Below are 16,241 nucleotides of genomic sequence, written 5' to 3'. Positions count from 1 at the left end.
TGCCGACTCATGGAGCATTCTGTCGCACTCACACAAAACTGAGTTCGCAAGCACATAATGCGATATTGGGAGATATGCGATTTCTCGTTGATGCTCACGTCGTCAAATATGTTGTGGTTTTGCAATCGTTGGAAGTTCTCGCGTTCGCTACGACGACGTTGACAATCAGACCCACTTTTTCCATGACGCTGAGATTGTGGGGCAAGTACGACAACAACCACAACGTTTCTAGCAAACGCAACATGAAATATAATATCAAAAGTGCCAAAAATGAATACAGGACTGCAAATATTTCGTCTGAACCTGAAGAAAAATTCAATCTCACCAAATTTTAAGTTTCAAACTCGAGAATCAATTTTCACCATGTCCAACGCAACTTCAGCAAAACCAATGGTCAATCCACTCCTCAGATCACTATACCCAGCATCGATAACCTATCCACCAAACTCATTCATCCGACAAGATGAGAATGCAGACTCCCAATGGTACTCCCAACCCCGTTTCGTCCAACATATCGACGACGGCGCAATCAGCACCCTCAAAGACTACTACTCCACCATCATCAAACCCGAACACTCAGTCCTCGACCTCTGTTCATCATGGGTCTCACATCTCCCAGACTCACTTGAACCAAGCAAAATGATAGGGATCGGCATGAACGCGCCAGAACTCCAGAAAAATGCTCATTTAACGAAATACTACGTCAAGGATCTAAATGAGAAACCGGAATTCAAAGAGATGGAGGATGAGAGTGTGGATGTGGTTATTTGTAATGTGAGTGTAGATTATCTTACGAAACCTATTAAAGTGTTTGAGGAGATGAGGAGGGTGTTGAAGACGGGCGGGACGGCGCATATGGCGTTTAGCAATCGGTGTTTTCCGACGAAGGTTATTGGGCCTTGGATGAGTATGGATGATGAAGAAAGGAGGAAGTGGGTTGGTGGGTATTTTTGGGCTAGTGGTGGGTGGGAGGATGTGGAGGAAGTCGTGCTGAAGGAGGGAAAGGCGTCGTTTTGGGGGGGTGAAGATCCCCTTTTTGTGGTGAGGGGGAGGAAAGCTGGTCTGAAGGGTTGAGGGCTGGTGTAATGAATACCTCGAGTTGTTCGCTGGAGAATGTGTTTATGACTAATGGTATAGAATGTATTGTAAAGAAACGGATCGACGAAGAAGATATAGCACTTGTACGTAAGCAGCAGATGGTCACAGAATTGCAAGCGAAGACTGGTAGACTTGATGTTCTGATGAGAATTCAGCTCTTTTGTACTTGCTTAGAGACACATGGGACACTAATAAGTCTATAAGTAATTCTTTTGGAGGGTTATGATGGACTCCATGGAGCTAGATAACGTGACGTGGAGAACCGAAGGCTCAATTTCTTTTTGAAAATCAATCAACTGCACATTAGAAAGCAAGCTTCCATTTCCCTCAAAAATCAAACTTCTATTACCAATCATCAACATACAAGCAATTTTATCTACCCCCATCTCCCTCAAAACCAGATACAAATTCCAGACTCCGTGTTCATCAACCAAATTGTAACACCCCTAACCTTTGCAAACTCCTCTAAATATTCCTCTATCTATTTCCCGACACATTACCCGTCGCCCAAGATCTAGCATGTATGACTATGTGCAAGAGGATTCTGCATCATTACTCATCCCGGATTCATTATGCGCATGGGTCCCCTATTGATACTCATCATGATAACGTCTCGAATCACGAGATAGCCTGCATCCAACGAATGCTCGAACCTCGGTAATCCAACATGGTCTTTTTCTATGTAGCTTTTGTTGAAATCCTTCTCGTCGCTTGCTGCTCCGGCTGGAACAATCTTTAAACTTGTCAGTAAAATGAAAATCGCCCTGTGGAATGGAGGGAGCTCACATGACCCCATATCCGCCAATTTCCAAACAGCGGCATTCCTTTATTCTCCAAGAAGTTATGTATATTTATGTCAGACCCTTTCCTTCTCTGAATAGCCACCATATTTCTGAATCGCTGATGCATTTCATCAAAGTCAATTTCCTTGAGCTGTTCGGCGAGCAGTTTCATTGTTGATCGTGGTGTGGGTTGGCCATTTGCATTCATGATTTTGGTAACGATATCAAGCATTGGTCTGTCTGGTTCGTACCCGTGGTGCGGAGTGCCCAGAAATAATACAGCCGTGGTAGCGTCTCGAAGTTCGCGAATATTCCGGAGTGGACTACCAGCGTTTGATTGAAGAAGTGCCTGATATATGGTAAGCACGAATGCGAGGGGTTCTTGAGGAGCATACCTTTTTCACGATCAACCCACCCAGCGAGTGAGCCAAAAACACAATCGGACGTTCACTACATCGACCTCGCCAATTATGGTCCAAAACATCCTCTAACAGGCGATTTGCCAGATAATCCAAGGTGTTCTTATCGTCACTCGAATCGAAAAACATTTTGATGTCGCTCTGAAACCCCCAGGTAAACATACGCGAGTTCGGAAACGAAACGGGCAAAAGCTTCTCTGGCCAGAATATCTTGGGTGCCTTCGGGCTTGGTTTGTGGCCAAGATCGTCAACTTTGGAGGCGAGACCATAGAGAGACCAAATGTCACTTTTCGAGATCGGGGCTTGTGGGCCGTTGAATGTCCAGGTGTGCTCAGTGTGTCCGAATAGGCCGTGGACGAAAATAATACTGTGCTAACAGTTAGCTGGGTGACGAGTCGACGTTGGAGGTCCGTACTCGGCTGCTACATTGCAATCGCATGCTGGTTGGTATATGACGCTGAGTCCGGTTGGTGTCAGAATTCTCATGGGGAGCTGGAATGAACTCTGATTATTCTATGTTAGAAAAGTGTTAGTTGTAGAACAGGCTGGAGAACTTTACTATTTCACTATTTACTGTATCGGTCGTCGAGGTCAATGTGGAAGGCAAACCCATAGAAGAATGTGTATGTTGAGGTGAAATTGAAGGGCGCGATATTGGTGTGTAGATGTAGTCAGCCTGGCAATCATCAGTACCTTTGGTTGGAGGATATCAGTACGAAGAACTACTTGGAAGAATGACTGGTATGAAGGATGGGTTCCCGAATGAAAGCCATCTGAGCTAGTTGCGCTACGTCTCATTCCATTATTTGACTCCGATATATCTTGATAGTACTTAAGATCACATAGTTAACGAAAAGACAAGCACGGAACGGTCGAGTTATTTAGCTATTTACCATATTATTGACGGTGTGGTTTCGTCTCATTGGTGGGTCAATTCTTGTCATCTCGATGAATCGTCCAAACTTGTTTTCCTCGGCTTCAAGTAAAATGGGTTCCCCATCACTATCAGCAGAAACTATACTGTTGCCGTCGAAATTGAAGCTCTTTGGTCGACTGTCCGGCTCATGAACTGATTCTAAGAGTGAAAGCTGAGATGCATTCTAGTTGAATTAGCAATATTCCACAGACTCATGCCAGAAGACAAGTCAGGAAGTCTTACAAGCAAACCTGGCAGTTCCCGACCACGAAATGAGTTATCCTAATCTAATGTTATTGAACCGTCTCAAAATCAAATTATTTTTTGGGCATACGAACAATTCTTGCTTTATGTCCCAAAGTGGGAGTGTCAATCCCATTTGCAGCTACACGTTTTGCTAATGGTTTTTGGGAGCCAACCGCGATTGACGGAATTGATTGTTTGAAGGTGCCATTTGATACAGATTCAGTTTTGGCCCTCGTGTGAGTTGTTTCCCAAAAGGTTTCCTGCCACTAGTCAATGAAAAGAACATCAAAAATATTACAAGCTAATTTGATTCACCATTGGATTCAAAGCATTGCTAAGACCAATTCCAAAAGCCATCTTGCGACAGAGAGAACTAAAAACAAATTACAATCTGACGAACGTGCCAGTTGTCAGTGTCATATCCTGCAATCGTGAGAAGTAGAGGGTACAGAATTTCAACACTCTTCGTGCTGCCCCGTTAGTGAAGTGAAACGAGACGACGCAAAGTACCAAAGCGCGTCTTGCACTGGCGCGAAGGCAGATCGTAAGACAACAGCTTAAGGAGTGATGGTGGCAGTAGTTGTTGTAGCAATGGATGACTTGACAAAGGCTGTTGTCGATATCTCAAAGAACTACTTTTCAGACAAGTCGGCGCAGGAAAATGATGAGCAAACCGATATTTAAATAAGATATCTCTTGTCAACCACAGGACGCAGATCGAGGAAGGAATAGACGAGCGATAAGAGTTTGGTTGGGGACGAAAGACAGTGTTGAGAATGAAATTTGCAAAGTTTCGCGTTCACCTTCTGTTGAACTACTGTGTTCATTCACTTGAACCCCTGCAATAAGTCGCCAAATAGTATATTTACTTCAAATCGATACCAACTCATAGGATCTACCTATCTATCTGTCCAGTACCTAGGTATTTAGCAACAAAGTATCGCGATTCCATTTCGACATAGAAACAAAGACGTAACGTTGCCCGTAGAGTTGTCACATAAGTGATACGTACAGTATCAAATACTTCTGCAATTCACCTTTACCAATTTGAACTCAATCATCTTCATACTTCGCTTGCTCACGCACAGACCACAAGTCCCCCATTTTCCTTATATTCGTCCCCCTCCCTTCTTGTTTTACCTCGCTTACCGAGTATCCTCACACAAAATCCATTGTTCAGAATACTTTTATAATACTAAAAAGCTTAGTTGTGGTCACGAGACAACATGGTCGGGTGGTGTAGTTGGTTATCACATCTCGTTAACATCGTTAACACTTGTTCCGAGAAGGTCCTGGGATCGAGCCCCAGCCTGATCATTGTCTTTCTTTTTGTGATTTTTCTCTTTACGTTTATGATATTTTGCTGATAACCTCGCTCGTTGCGTTGGGGAGCGATGGTCTTAGAATTAACATGATTCATGTAAACGGCTGGGTAATCTTTTGGACGTATCCATCCAAGCTAATCACTGAAAAAGTTCTCACTTATGATAATTTAGCCCAGGCATCTTTCGATGGCATTTTGACACAACAGATTGAAGAAATCAAATTACTATTTTAGGGGGCTATTCAAGCTACGCTCAAAGTCCATGACACCATCCTAACGCCATGCCCAAGACATCTTTCACCGATCATAATCTTCCCTCAAGCTCCGAGTATCCGCTCCTAAATCACTCCCAGAAGCCTTCTCTAGCCTCGTTGAATTTAAGAGCAAGTCTTGTATTTAACATCATCAATAAACAACGCACTCAAGGTACTAGTCAAAGTAGCCTGGACGATAGCAATATCAACCTGTCTCAAATCCGTCCACGAGCTTGGGAACACGACTTTATACATGTCGCTCAACAATCCAGTAGGATTGAATTGGGCATTTACGGTGTCAAAAACAGTCGTCTTGTCTTTCTTATACGCGGTGAATGAGATGGTGCATTGGGTTGGGAGTCCAGCAACACTGAGAGCTGTGTTTGCAACGCAGGCGATGTATGTGCTGTAAATATCAAAAGACTTGACAGAGCTCGCGATGAATGCTGGGGACCCGGTCAAGATGGTGCCGGTGATGGAGTTGGCGGCGACGTTGAATGGAGATGGAGGGTTGATTCCCACGGGTGGAGGGATGGCGCCGAGGAGTCCGACTTCTGTTGAGGAAATTATTAATATTGGGTTTTCGTACAACAAATATGAAGAGGCTTACGGAGTAGATTGAAAGAGCGATATTGGAGGCCCTTGTAGGTGCCGATTGGGTTGATCTGTGACAATGCTGGGAGAGCTGTCAAGTCTTGGAATGTGGCTAATTGATCTGTCTTCTTGCAGACTGCGCGAGAATCCAATTCTATCGGGGTTGCCGTGGCCAGCAAGGAGAGGACCGAGGTCAAGATGACTGATGAGAACTTCATTTTGATGAGAATGAGGGTTATTAGAGGTGTCTTAGTGCAGGAGTACGGTATGGTGCGGTAGAGGATGAAGGATTGAACGGGGGATGAGCCGAAAGTTTGCGAATTCCTGTCTCTTTATCATATCTACATTCTGACCATTCTATCCACCTGTTGAACAGCCACGTCATTTCAGATTCTGCATACTCCGTTAATGTTGTTCTAGAATTTCACGGGTGCCCGACATCCTGGAATTCTGCGGCTCTCCAAGAAAGCAAAATGCAGATCGACGTAGCTGGCGCTGGTAGATGGACATCCGTTCTGTGTTACTTCTCAGCTACCGAATCACTCTGCGTAACATAGCACTGCATATTAGAGCTACTGCATATCTTAGCTTGCAGTCTTGATTTTGTTCGACCCGGTATTGTTATTGGCTCGATCAGATAATACTTGGGACTGGGAAGTCGCGCATGCATTAGAGTTGCGGAGTTATTAACCAACAAGCCTAGACTCTGCAACGCGGATGCGAGACAACAGTCTAGTCAAACCCTACAATGTAGAGCGGATTACTGAACTGGAAACCGCTCGTCTATACATCCCCATAATTTGCCTTGTGTGAATTCAAAAGACAACAAAATTTTGTGCAAGATTGTTGGACGGGGTAGAATTGCAATATCATTTCCACTTGCTTCGATCCATCTCGACTGCAAATTACTAGCAATGCCCTTCACTGGCTAATATGTTGTGAGCAGTTTGTGACCTAAAGACAGGAAAATCGATTTCCGTCCTGGATTGCAGTCTGCCGAAGCTTTAAGATCAACTCGGACTTGTAGAATTAGCTCAATGTGGGGAACCGATGTCAGTGATTAGTCAAAACCTGGACCCGAACTAAACAAATAGCGCTATGCATGACAGAGTGCGAGAGTTAGACTCGATTTGTGGACGTCTCTGAAGCCAGGCGATTCTGTACAATGACTTTATCGCTCATTATCCTCACTGCGGAAGTCATTGACTTGGTTTCGTTAATTTGATCAAACAATGCCTTCAACAAACCCATAAAAAATTCTATTCACTAGACAATTAAACCACAAGAGAAGCAAACAAATACCAACTAACTTCCCATCCCACTCATTACAGCAACTGCACCATGACAAAAGCGGCTGATCTCCCAGATCCCACATCCGATCCTCAACTAGCCGCAGCGGGATCGGCAAAGGCTTTGACAAAAAGAAGAGTAAGCTTAACCCCAAGCTTCCGCTGCCAAGTTAGATCTCACGTACGAGATCGAGGATCTACGCAGGGTTCAGGTATATAAATCAAAAGTCAAAAGTGCAGTGAGGGGTTTTCCTTTTTGGCGAGAAAAGCGGGATTCTAGAGTGGTATGGCGGAGCTCCGTTTGTAAGGTGCAAGCGAGTTGAGATTTATCATTGCTTGATGGGGGAATTTGCGCTGTTGCAGCTAAAGAGGTGGATAGGCTATGAACAAAATGGGCGGTATTGGCATGGTCGCGGCGATTGCAACAGGCCGACCACGAAATCACCTATAACTGTCAAAATAAATTCGAACATCCTTTTTCACCTTCAGAATTTCTTTCTCTTTGTTGTAAATCTTTTTTGGGGGAAAAGAAATAGGCCGCGTTGAATTCTCGGGCCGTAATATAATATTCTACTTCTGGTATCCACCGCTTGTTAAGCTGACTGAAATTGTGCCCGCGGCGGACAAGTCAGTGGCAGCCGGATCATGGTGTATATTTGATCAGATTTACCCAATGTCTGAATCCTGTCCTATCATCTTCCAGGTATGCTCAACTGTGACTGCAACATTAATCCATAGGCAATGAAAAATTTATGCGACTTATGTACGCACTTAACTGTGAGACGCACTCGATAAATCATAAAAATGCATAGTGAGATACAATATACACTTAGCTCTGTAAAAGCTATATACCTTCCATGGCTATTATAATAATCTATAACTGTTAATCGTCGTAAATTGTTACGAGATCCCTCGATTAAGCGAGTTGCGACGCGTGATCTGCTCCACAACCGAATAATCTAGAGGACGTAGAATTGAAGTATGGTGTCTGCAAGAGGGGATCTTATTGAAGTGTGTAAACAATTCTAAGCATTAATATTAATATTATAAATCCAATCCTCAAACACATTAATTCTAGTAGGCCAAAAAGTAAAATCCCAAAATCAAAACGCCAACTCCCAACCCAAATTCCAAAAGATTATCCGTCACCCAAAGACATCTATCAAACCCTACCCACCTCACTCTCCTCCCTCCTAACCTCAATAACCCCCCTAATCACCTCCTCACAATTCCCCAACCCCCCATCCTCCCCCCCATCCCTCTCCCTCTTCAAATCCCCCCTCCTCACATCACCCACCCACACCACCTCCGACATAGCCTCAAAATCCACAACACTCCCCTCCCCATCCCCGTCATACCCGAAATCAAACGCGCCAAGCGCATCTACATCCTGCATCTTCCGTCCAAACGCCAACCCGCGCTTCCTAACCCGATCCACGACGCGGGATTCCCACTCCCACTCCTCGCCCTGCCAGCCGGCGCTCCGATCACGCGCCGCAGCCGTCGCAGTCTCGCACCACAGCCGATACGAGTTCGAGCCCTCGCTCGCATGCTGCCCTATACGGTGGATGCGCGAGTAAATCTGGGCTTCGCGCTGGAAGACGATATCGGGTTCGAAGAGCACGAGCGTGCTGGCGCGGGTGAGATTCAGTCCCTTCCCGAGCTTCGCGGTGTTGCCGATGAGGATGCGGATTGGAAGCGGGTTGGTGGAGGGGGAGGTGGACGCTTTGGAGCGTTGACGTGCGGTTGGGAGGGGTTCGTGGGTTGTGGCGTTGAGTTCGGAGAAGGATTTTATGAGGAGGGTTGCTTCGCGGGTGGGGGTTGAGGAGAGGATGGTTGCGAGGTTTGTGGGGGGGAGGGAGAAGTAGCGGGTTAGGAACTGTGGGGGGTTAGTGAGTATGGTTTGGAAGGGGGTTGAGGGGACTTACAAGTTTTAGGATTATTAGGACTGGGTCGAAGGAACTCATGATGATGAGTTTCCGTTCTCGAGTTCCGTCGCCATCACAACTTTCCTCTGCTTTCGCGAAGAATTCCTTCAGGAAATTATAGAGCCACGCAATCTTCGGCGACGATTCACAGATATGCCGTAGATGCAGGCTATAAAGACTTCGCTGAATCTGACTTGATGCGCCCCGGATGCGAGTTTCCTCACGATCAAATTCCAGATGATCAGGTCCTTTTGGTGCAAGAGCAAACTTGACCAAGTAAGGGAAACTTGCAAAGAGTCGTAACTTGGAAGCGAGTGTATACTGTGCTGGGAACGAAAGAGTCTTGCTTCCCTCTGCATCACCCTCATTGAGTTTTGCTACAGCTTTCTTGATATCCTCATCCACGAACTTCCGTTTGAAGTCCAGAATCTCCTTATCGTACCCAGGAGAATGTTTGAGCACAACATCATGATGATAATGCACCTTGAGCTTGATGAGTGGTCGTCCAAACCAACTACTCTCAGCCGTTCTTCTCAACAAGAATTTTGTCAAGAACGGAGCGAATCGCTCTTTGAACTCTTCGCCCAAATTCGTTTCCGTGTTGGAAGAGATCCAGCTCTCATACTCCTTGCACACCTCATCAAAATTCTGATAGGTGTACTTCTGAAGATCGTGATCCTCTTGCCATGATGACTGCAATGCCCCGCTTTGAAGACGCAGTTTCGGCGACCGATCTTCAAGAGCGAAGAGCAATTGTTCGAGACCACGAGGAGAGTTAGTGATAGGGGTTCCAGAGTATCCCCAAAGGAAAGGCGAATTCGTAATCGGAACTTCTGCGATAATTCCATCTTTCTTCTCTCCTTTCTTAGGACGAGCTTCGTGGATCTCATCAACCATAGCGATACCAAAGACAATACCAGCATTTTTCACTTTCTTAGTCGTGCTCTTCTTGTCCTTGGTGATTTGAATCTCAGTCTCGTATTCGTAATGTTTGATTGCAGATTTGAAGCCCTGGGCAGTCGTGAGGAGAAGAATACGTTCTTGACCTAACAGCGGTTCATCATGGGCACATTTCTTTTTGATGTCCGAGAAAACGCGACCAGCCTTCATGCGGTCACGAGAGGTTGGAGTTCTTGCATCTAGAATTACACTCGCGGCACCTCCACCTAGTTCGAAGGCTGGCGGGTGAGCGACTGCTAGTTTCATCTCAAGTCTCTTCTCACTGGTATCGATGTGCTTGTCCCACTCGGCCATCCATGTAAAGACAAGCGGTTGCGGAACAAGTGCAACGCGTACACCTGGTTTCGGCTTCATTTGAGAAGTGACATTGGAAGTTGAACACGGGCAAGAAATCCAGTATGGTCGCTCACCCTCGGATGGACAAGGTCGAGGGTCATTTTCGGTCTTATGATGTTTACCATCGTCAATCAACTTGGTACGAGAAAGATGGATTTGGTTCCAAAGCCAGGCGAGTTGTCGCTCAACCACCATGTAGGCCAGGAACGATAGAGTCTTTCCTAGTCCCATTTCATCTTCAAATGTTTATTAGCAAAGGGTCAGAAAAAGCATTGAGAAAATACTTACCGCCAACGAATCCACCACCAACTTCACGAGATTTCCTCATTTGCCACCAAGTGCCAAAAGCTTGATACGGATACAAGCGAGATTTAAGACCCGCGATCCTGATAAGTCCCGTATTACTATGATCATCAGGATCAATCTTAAACATAGAACAGCATTCAAGCCAGCGTGGATAAGATTCGTTAAAAAGATCCGGATCTTGCAATTGTGTAAGCTCCGGCGAGTTCGCAATCTTCTGAAGTCTACAGCATGTCAGTTAGTACAATGTTACGGAAAGAGTCAAGAAACTTACTGCCCAGCCTTGAATTCAGGACTTCCATCCCCAGCTTCCTCCTCTTCTTCCTCCACTTCATCCAAAAACTCCTCGTCATCATTATCCCCATCCGTCCTACGATACGCCGCAAGAATATCATCCACGGCAACATCCTCCTCACTTTTCCCCTTGACAAAGGTCTCTCTTTCAAGCTCTTTCCCCAAAGTATTGAACTTCTCATCTCGTTGAGCAGCCTTGACCTCCTCAGTCTTCTCCTCTTCAACCTTTTCTTGGATAACCGACTTGGGGGATTCAGGAATCGGCGTGAAGGGTCTCTTGAACATGCCAGATAGACGATTGCGAGCACGGGCAGGCTGAGAAGCGCGACGTGGAGCTACAGGTGTAGACACCACCGCGGCGGCGGCAGGAGGTGCGGGTGCAGGTTTTGCTGTGGAGGAAGGACGTCGCGGTCTGTTGTTTGCACCGCGTTTGATAGAACTAGTTGCAGAGCCCGGATCGGCCTTTTTCGGCGACGCTTTCAAAGGAGTTGGGATTGCTGACTGGGCCTTAGCCTTCCCCTTTCCTCTCTTGAGATAATTGCCGAACCGTTTGATAGGCGACGGTTTCTTTGGCGAAGTGGGCGAGAGCGAAAACGCAGATGCCGGGGTCGGAGCTTCAATAACTTGCTCGACAGTCTCTGACCGACCAGTTTGTGGTGAGAGAGGTAAAGTAGTAACTTGGTCGATGAGATCTGACTGCCTAGCGCGTGCTGAACTAGCCTTTGATGCAGAAGATGATTTTCTGTGTACTCCTTGACTCGGACTAGCAACGCGATTGCTCTCCTTTGATTTTCTTGGTTCTGTAGATCTTGGTCTTTCTAAATCCTGCAAAGTTTTCTCGTCTGAAGTGACTTTCCGTGTCGGAAGAGGATTTTCCACAACCGAAAAGAATTGAGGACCTGGACTTGGCTTCGCAGTATTTTGACTCCTGACTCTCGTCGAAGCCTTTTGTCGGCTCTCACGAATGGCTTTTTCACTCTTGTTCTCCATGTAGAATGTGAACTCGAGAGCGCCATCTTTCTTAAATCCTTTGAAGAGGTAGGTAACAGCATTTTCGAAATCCTGTTGTCGTTTGATTTCCTTGAACCGCTTACGGACTTCATAGCCAAACTTCCCGTGCCTGAGATTAATTTTGTTGTCTTTGAAAGCATCGGTAGAGTTGAGTACATTTTCGAATTCTCGACGCAGGATGTCAAATTTGTAGTGAGTGTCGATCATTTTGTTACTATCCGGAGGCAATGCTCTGTAAGCGTGCATTTCTTCGGTTGCAATTTCGGTTCTGGAATCCTCTGACATAACCAGGAGTCTAAAAATCACAAGACCTCTCAACGAGGCAGGTGGTGCCCGAATAGAAGTCTCAGCAGGTGAGATATCATCAATGTGAGTTCCAGGAGGTAGTAGCGCAACGCCAAAATAAGCAGATCCGTCTTTGGCACTCTTCTGACGTTTCCACCAGATCTCCAAGAGCAGAGCCATCACCCAATCTTCTAGCCATGGGACCGGGATCGGAGCTTGTGGCCAAGAAATAATCAGGTGCGGTAGCTTTATAAGTAGATTATTGATAATCAAACTCATTTTGGTGAGGGTTTCGGAGTCCGTGATGTCGTCGACTTCGAAAATGCCTTCTTCGGTAAATTGTGTGATGATAGCTTTCTCGAGGGCAATGATTTCTTCGTTTCGTGCACCAATCCCACGCCAGAAGTAGAGGAGATTTTCACCTGCATTATCTACTGGTGCCTTTGTTGCGTCGAACCATGCTGCACGATCCGGATAATAGGGTGGCGGGTTTATAGTCGCTGGCTTTCGCATCGGCGCTTTAGAAGCTCGTCGTGAGAAGTTTGCTTCAGCCATGATTTGACAGTTGCTGCTCAATTCGAATTTCGCTGAGAAATCTGTGAGCAGGTGGAAACAAAATAAAAATGCTGCGAGTTATTGAATCAAAAGAGTCATCCAATGCCATTTCTTTATCCACTTCCATTGTGCGCAGCATTTCCTTATTCGGAGCTCCATACTTCTTTGTATCGTGGTCGAAAATGTATATTCTCGCCGGTTGCAGCTAAGCGAGATAAAGGAGGAACATTTCAAGCTGGTGGTAATAAAGATTGCTGTCCGGATTCGTAAGATAGCTACAAGCTACACTGTGCGCTAGTGTCATCTGGTTAGTCGACATAATGTTGACTGGATACGGTTGAAGGTACGCTCTATAAAGTGTGGTATATGAAAATGTTAGATCATCGCTATATTGAAATCATGATTCAATCGACAGGGTGTGAATGTAAGTCTGCACTCTAAGCAGTTGAAAAAATGGCGCTGCAAATTGTGGGGGAAAATATGCGCAATGCCATGAGTGATTGGAACGAGAAACCACCTGCTAACAGGGTCCATTTGCACCAAAGGAGGCTGGTCACGTGATACAACCACAATGAAAGATGAGCTTCGTAAAAGTCGGGATAGAACAACACAGCAGACATTAGCGAGAATCCTGACTTATCCTAGGCGAAATTTGATACGTATCAGCAAGTGTATCCTGTGAGCATAAATTGACTTACCACTCAATGTTGCAGCACACTCCCGGGAGACGGTCACATGACACACTCATCGTACCACCACCAGGCACGAGAACCCATCACAAGAAAAGCGTGTTAATATCGTTCATTATAGGCAGGGTATCTAGCTTTATGCCATTATCCTGAATACACAGTAATCCTTCATTCAGTCTCCAAAAGCAACACTCACTAGCCTCCCTAAAGTAGTCCTATTATCCAGAGGACCTGCTGGAAAAGCGTGTAACACCTGGATACCAGTAATTTTGATGAGCACCAAGCCGGTGACAATAATTTAAAAAACAGTCCCGTCGGAGAGAATGGCGATTGGAGGGCATTGAGTATTCGGTCTTGAAATCTCAGCCATTTCTCTTCCGCCCTGTGTTATGGATTAGCTTCGAATAACAAGAATTGATCGACAATGCTTACCTTCCAACTCCCAGCTTCCAGCATCTGTGGTAAGGACAATTTATCTGCACCATTAAGATTTAGAGTCGAATTGACCTGCTCAAGAAGCAAGTCTAGAAAGCAAACGGTTACTGCCCTCCATTCAACTATGACATCGTCATCTGGAGCGAACATTGGCACAACCTCAAGTGCCTTCTTGCCTTCCTTTTCGCTGTTGATGGCAAAGTTCTCCAGGCCCCTCTTAGCATCAGCCTTTTTCAGCGTCAAGACACCTGTATCAATGAAGAGTCCACCATTTCTATATTCTGGAAGTCCCGTCATAAGCTCCGCACCCGCAAAGTGAATATGCATCAGTTTGGTCATTGGCTGCATGAGCGAGTAGCAGAGCCATTGAGTCAATTTGTGAAACGGTACGATGGTTTCCCAAGGAGAATTAGCCGGCATCGTTGATAGTGGCCAGGCATCTCCGAGCGGAGTGCCGTCAATCGCAGTTCGTGAAGCGGGCCAAATTGGAGCAAGTCCATCCATGAGCACACTCCAAAGGGTAGGTAAAAGTACAACAGGAACTGACGAAGCTTGGGTTGTAGGGTGTGAAATGAGATAATCTAGTACTGTTAGTATATATCAAGCCATACTTCGTGACTGCTCACCAAGCATGTTCCCCGGCCGTCCATCAGCTCCAAAATATGTATGGTTCATCATAGCTTCCGAGAGCTTCTGCAATAATTCCGTTCTTCCCTCTAGTCCAGCAATTGGGTTGTCTTTGGTGACCTGTAGACCTGCACGCATGTCGTCCACCGTCAGGCTTCTCAATCCTTCTCCATCAACTTGATGTGGCTGTTGTCGGTTGCTGCTAAATTTGCCAGCCTTGAACATCTCCAGACTCGCAATAGCCAGACCTTCACTCCTCCTGTATGTCCGTCCGTTCTCATTACTTTTATACGACCACGAAGTTCCAGCACCTGCATCCAGTAACACCGAAATAAGGAACAAATCCAAGTATCTGCGACATCGTTCGGAGGTATCTACGTCGCGTGGCCAGCTCTTCGATAGCTCCTCGATACGATCCTTTCCACCAACGTTGAAATGTTGCCATCGGCCATGAGGCGGAATACTGGCATAATCTGGAGCAAAATCGCGCTGTATATTCTCACGTCAGCTTGCGCACTTGTAGAATACTGCAGAATTGGGGTGGAGGGGGAATGCCCCGCACCTTCATAATTGAAACAACAAATTTGGTGGTGTCACTGAACCCCGCCATGTTGACATCGAAATGATTTAATTGATTGCTCTTCGCCTTTGCCAACATCAATGAGCATCTCTCTCTCACCGCTCCGATACTTCTTAGATATCCTGCTGGGTCGACATGTGGATCGGGAGCCTTGGGCATTGTAACTTTTGGAATTATGGGTGGAAAGGACATTTTGTTATGGCTGCTCGGTGTGATGGGGGATCGTAGGGAAGACTGCGAATGTGAAGACTGTGACTGTATCTCTCCAAGATTTGACGAATTCTTTCGAGTGCTGCCAGAGGTGGTGGAGCCCGACTTGTCCTTGCGTGAGAAGAGACCCATGTTGGTTGGACTCGTGAACACAGCGGGGCCGTGTTATCGTGAAATGTTTGGATGATAAGCGACCGACTGCGGATCGATGATTGATCTTCGAGGATTTTCGACAAGCGAACAATTGATGTTCTTCGGGTCGATCAAGGCAATTGTTGATGTTGTTCGTGCAGCAAAAGTTTGTAGCGGTCCAGACCAGACAAAGAGTCAATTGAGGTTGATAAGCGGATAAGTCCAGAAGCCACCACCAACGTATACAGCGATTCACTCGGTCGTGCTGATGAATTGATGCTTGACTGCGTCGTTCAATTCACAATTTGGGAAAATGAGGTTATTCCCAAGCACGTCGCGAGGTGGGAGGAGAAGTAGGGCGCGGAATTGAGTGGCGCTAAGCACACTAGATAAACAAATATTCGAGGTGGAGTATTCAGGAGTTCTGGCCGTCTGTCTCCAATTACTGGTCAACAATGAAGCGTAGGTTGTTGGGTGCAAGCGGCGGGACGAGTAGGGAAGCTAGACGCTCGTCGGGTGGGAATAGGTTAGACGTGGTTGAAGAGAATGTTGCGCAGCTAGTTATCGCGAGTTGCAGAATATAGGTGCAGCAATATTGTAGCAGTCCGGAATAGTAGCATGAATGATGATGTAGTTTGAAGGACTGTAAACGATTGAAAATATTCATCTGCCATCCGCGACTGCTCCCTCGCGGAGTTTGGCAAAAGTTTTCCCGCTCTGCGCTGCAGCACTACACCATGGTTGTCTAGTTGACCTGTCTGTCCCCTTTTTGCACCTCTCAATAGATCCACCCACCACCTCCACCTGGTCTGGCTGCAGCTAAAAGACAAGACTTCTTTGAGAGAGACAGCAGAATTCGGAAGCAACTCACAGATCCGGAATGTGTTAGAATGTGGCATGGTGGGCAATGGATATGGTTCCTTGGCAATATCTGCAATGACCTTCCTCTGTGTTCTCGTTCTTCGGAGTCCTCC

At 46.1% G+C, this 16,241-nt stretch overlaps 5 protein-coding genes across 5 annotated transcripts; 1 reads left to right on the top strand and 4 right to left on the bottom strand.

The window, feature by feature from the left end:
• Positions 1 to 363: 363 nt before the first annotated feature.
• On the top strand, positions 364 to 1,074 carry GLAREA_06339 (S-adenosyl-L-methionine-dependent methyltransferase; the record flags this gene model as incomplete). Its single annotated transcript, XM_008081753.1, has 1 exon — positions 364 to 1,074. One exon carries the CDS (start codon positions 364 to 366, stop codon positions 1,072 to 1,074), a length of 711 nt encoding a protein of 236 aa, XP_008079944.1.
• Positions 1,075 to 1,654: 580 nt separating this feature from the next.
• On the bottom strand, positions 1,655 to 3,818 carry GLAREA_06338 (alpha/beta-Hydrolase; the record flags this gene model as incomplete). The annotated part of the gene is made up of 9 exons (XM_008081752.1): positions 1,655 to 1,831; positions 1,885 to 2,229; positions 2,276 to 2,666; positions 2,715 to 2,812; positions 2,874 to 2,975; positions 3,193 to 3,399; positions 3,459 to 3,497; positions 3,554 to 3,721; positions 3,777 to 3,818. The coding sequence occupies 9 exons, from the start codon at positions 3,816 to 3,818 to the stop codon at positions 1,655 to 1,657; spliced, it is 1,569 nt and encodes a 522-aa protein (XP_008079943.1).
• Positions 3,819 to 5,162: 1,344 nt separating this feature from the next.
• GLAREA_06337 (uncharacterized protein) lies at positions 5,163 to 5,851 on the bottom strand (the record flags this gene model as incomplete). Its single annotated transcript, XM_008081751.1, has 2 exons — positions 5,163 to 5,593; positions 5,650 to 5,851. 2 exons carry the CDS (start codon positions 5,849 to 5,851, stop codon positions 5,163 to 5,165), a joined length of 633 nt encoding a protein of 210 aa, XP_008079942.1.
• Positions 5,852 to 8,084: 2,233 nt separating this feature from the next.
• On the bottom strand, positions 8,085 to 12,594 carry GLAREA_06336 (P-loop containing nucleoside triphosphate hydrolase; the record flags this gene model as incomplete). Its single annotated transcript, XM_008081750.1, has 4 exons — positions 8,085 to 8,801; positions 8,851 to 10,382; positions 10,435 to 10,673; positions 10,724 to 12,594. 4 exons carry the CDS (start codon positions 12,592 to 12,594, stop codon positions 8,085 to 8,087), a joined length of 4,359 nt encoding a protein of 1,452 aa, XP_008079941.1.
• A 987-nt stretch (positions 12,595 to 13,581) lies between these two features.
• Positions 13,582 to 15,117, bottom strand: GLAREA_06335 (uncharacterized protein; the record flags this gene model as incomplete). Its single annotated transcript, XM_008081749.1, has 4 exons — positions 13,582 to 13,665; positions 13,716 to 14,299; positions 14,345 to 14,834; positions 14,908 to 15,117. The coding sequence occupies 4 exons, from the start codon at positions 15,115 to 15,117 to the stop codon at positions 13,582 to 13,584; spliced, it is 1,368 nt and encodes a 455-aa protein (XP_008079940.1).
• Between the last annotated feature and the right edge of the window lie 1,124 nt (positions 15,118 to 16,241).

This window comes from Glarea lozoyensis (assembly GCF_000409485.1).
Source record: "Glarea lozoyensis ATCC 20868 chromosome Unknown GLAREA15, whole genome shotgun sequence".
Lineage (NCBI taxonomy): Eukaryota > Fungi > Ascomycota > Leotiomycetes > Helotiales > Helotiaceae > Glarea > Glarea lozoyensis.
Note: the sequence above shows the minus strand (reverse complement) of the source record. Positions and strands in the feature narration are given on the sequence as shown.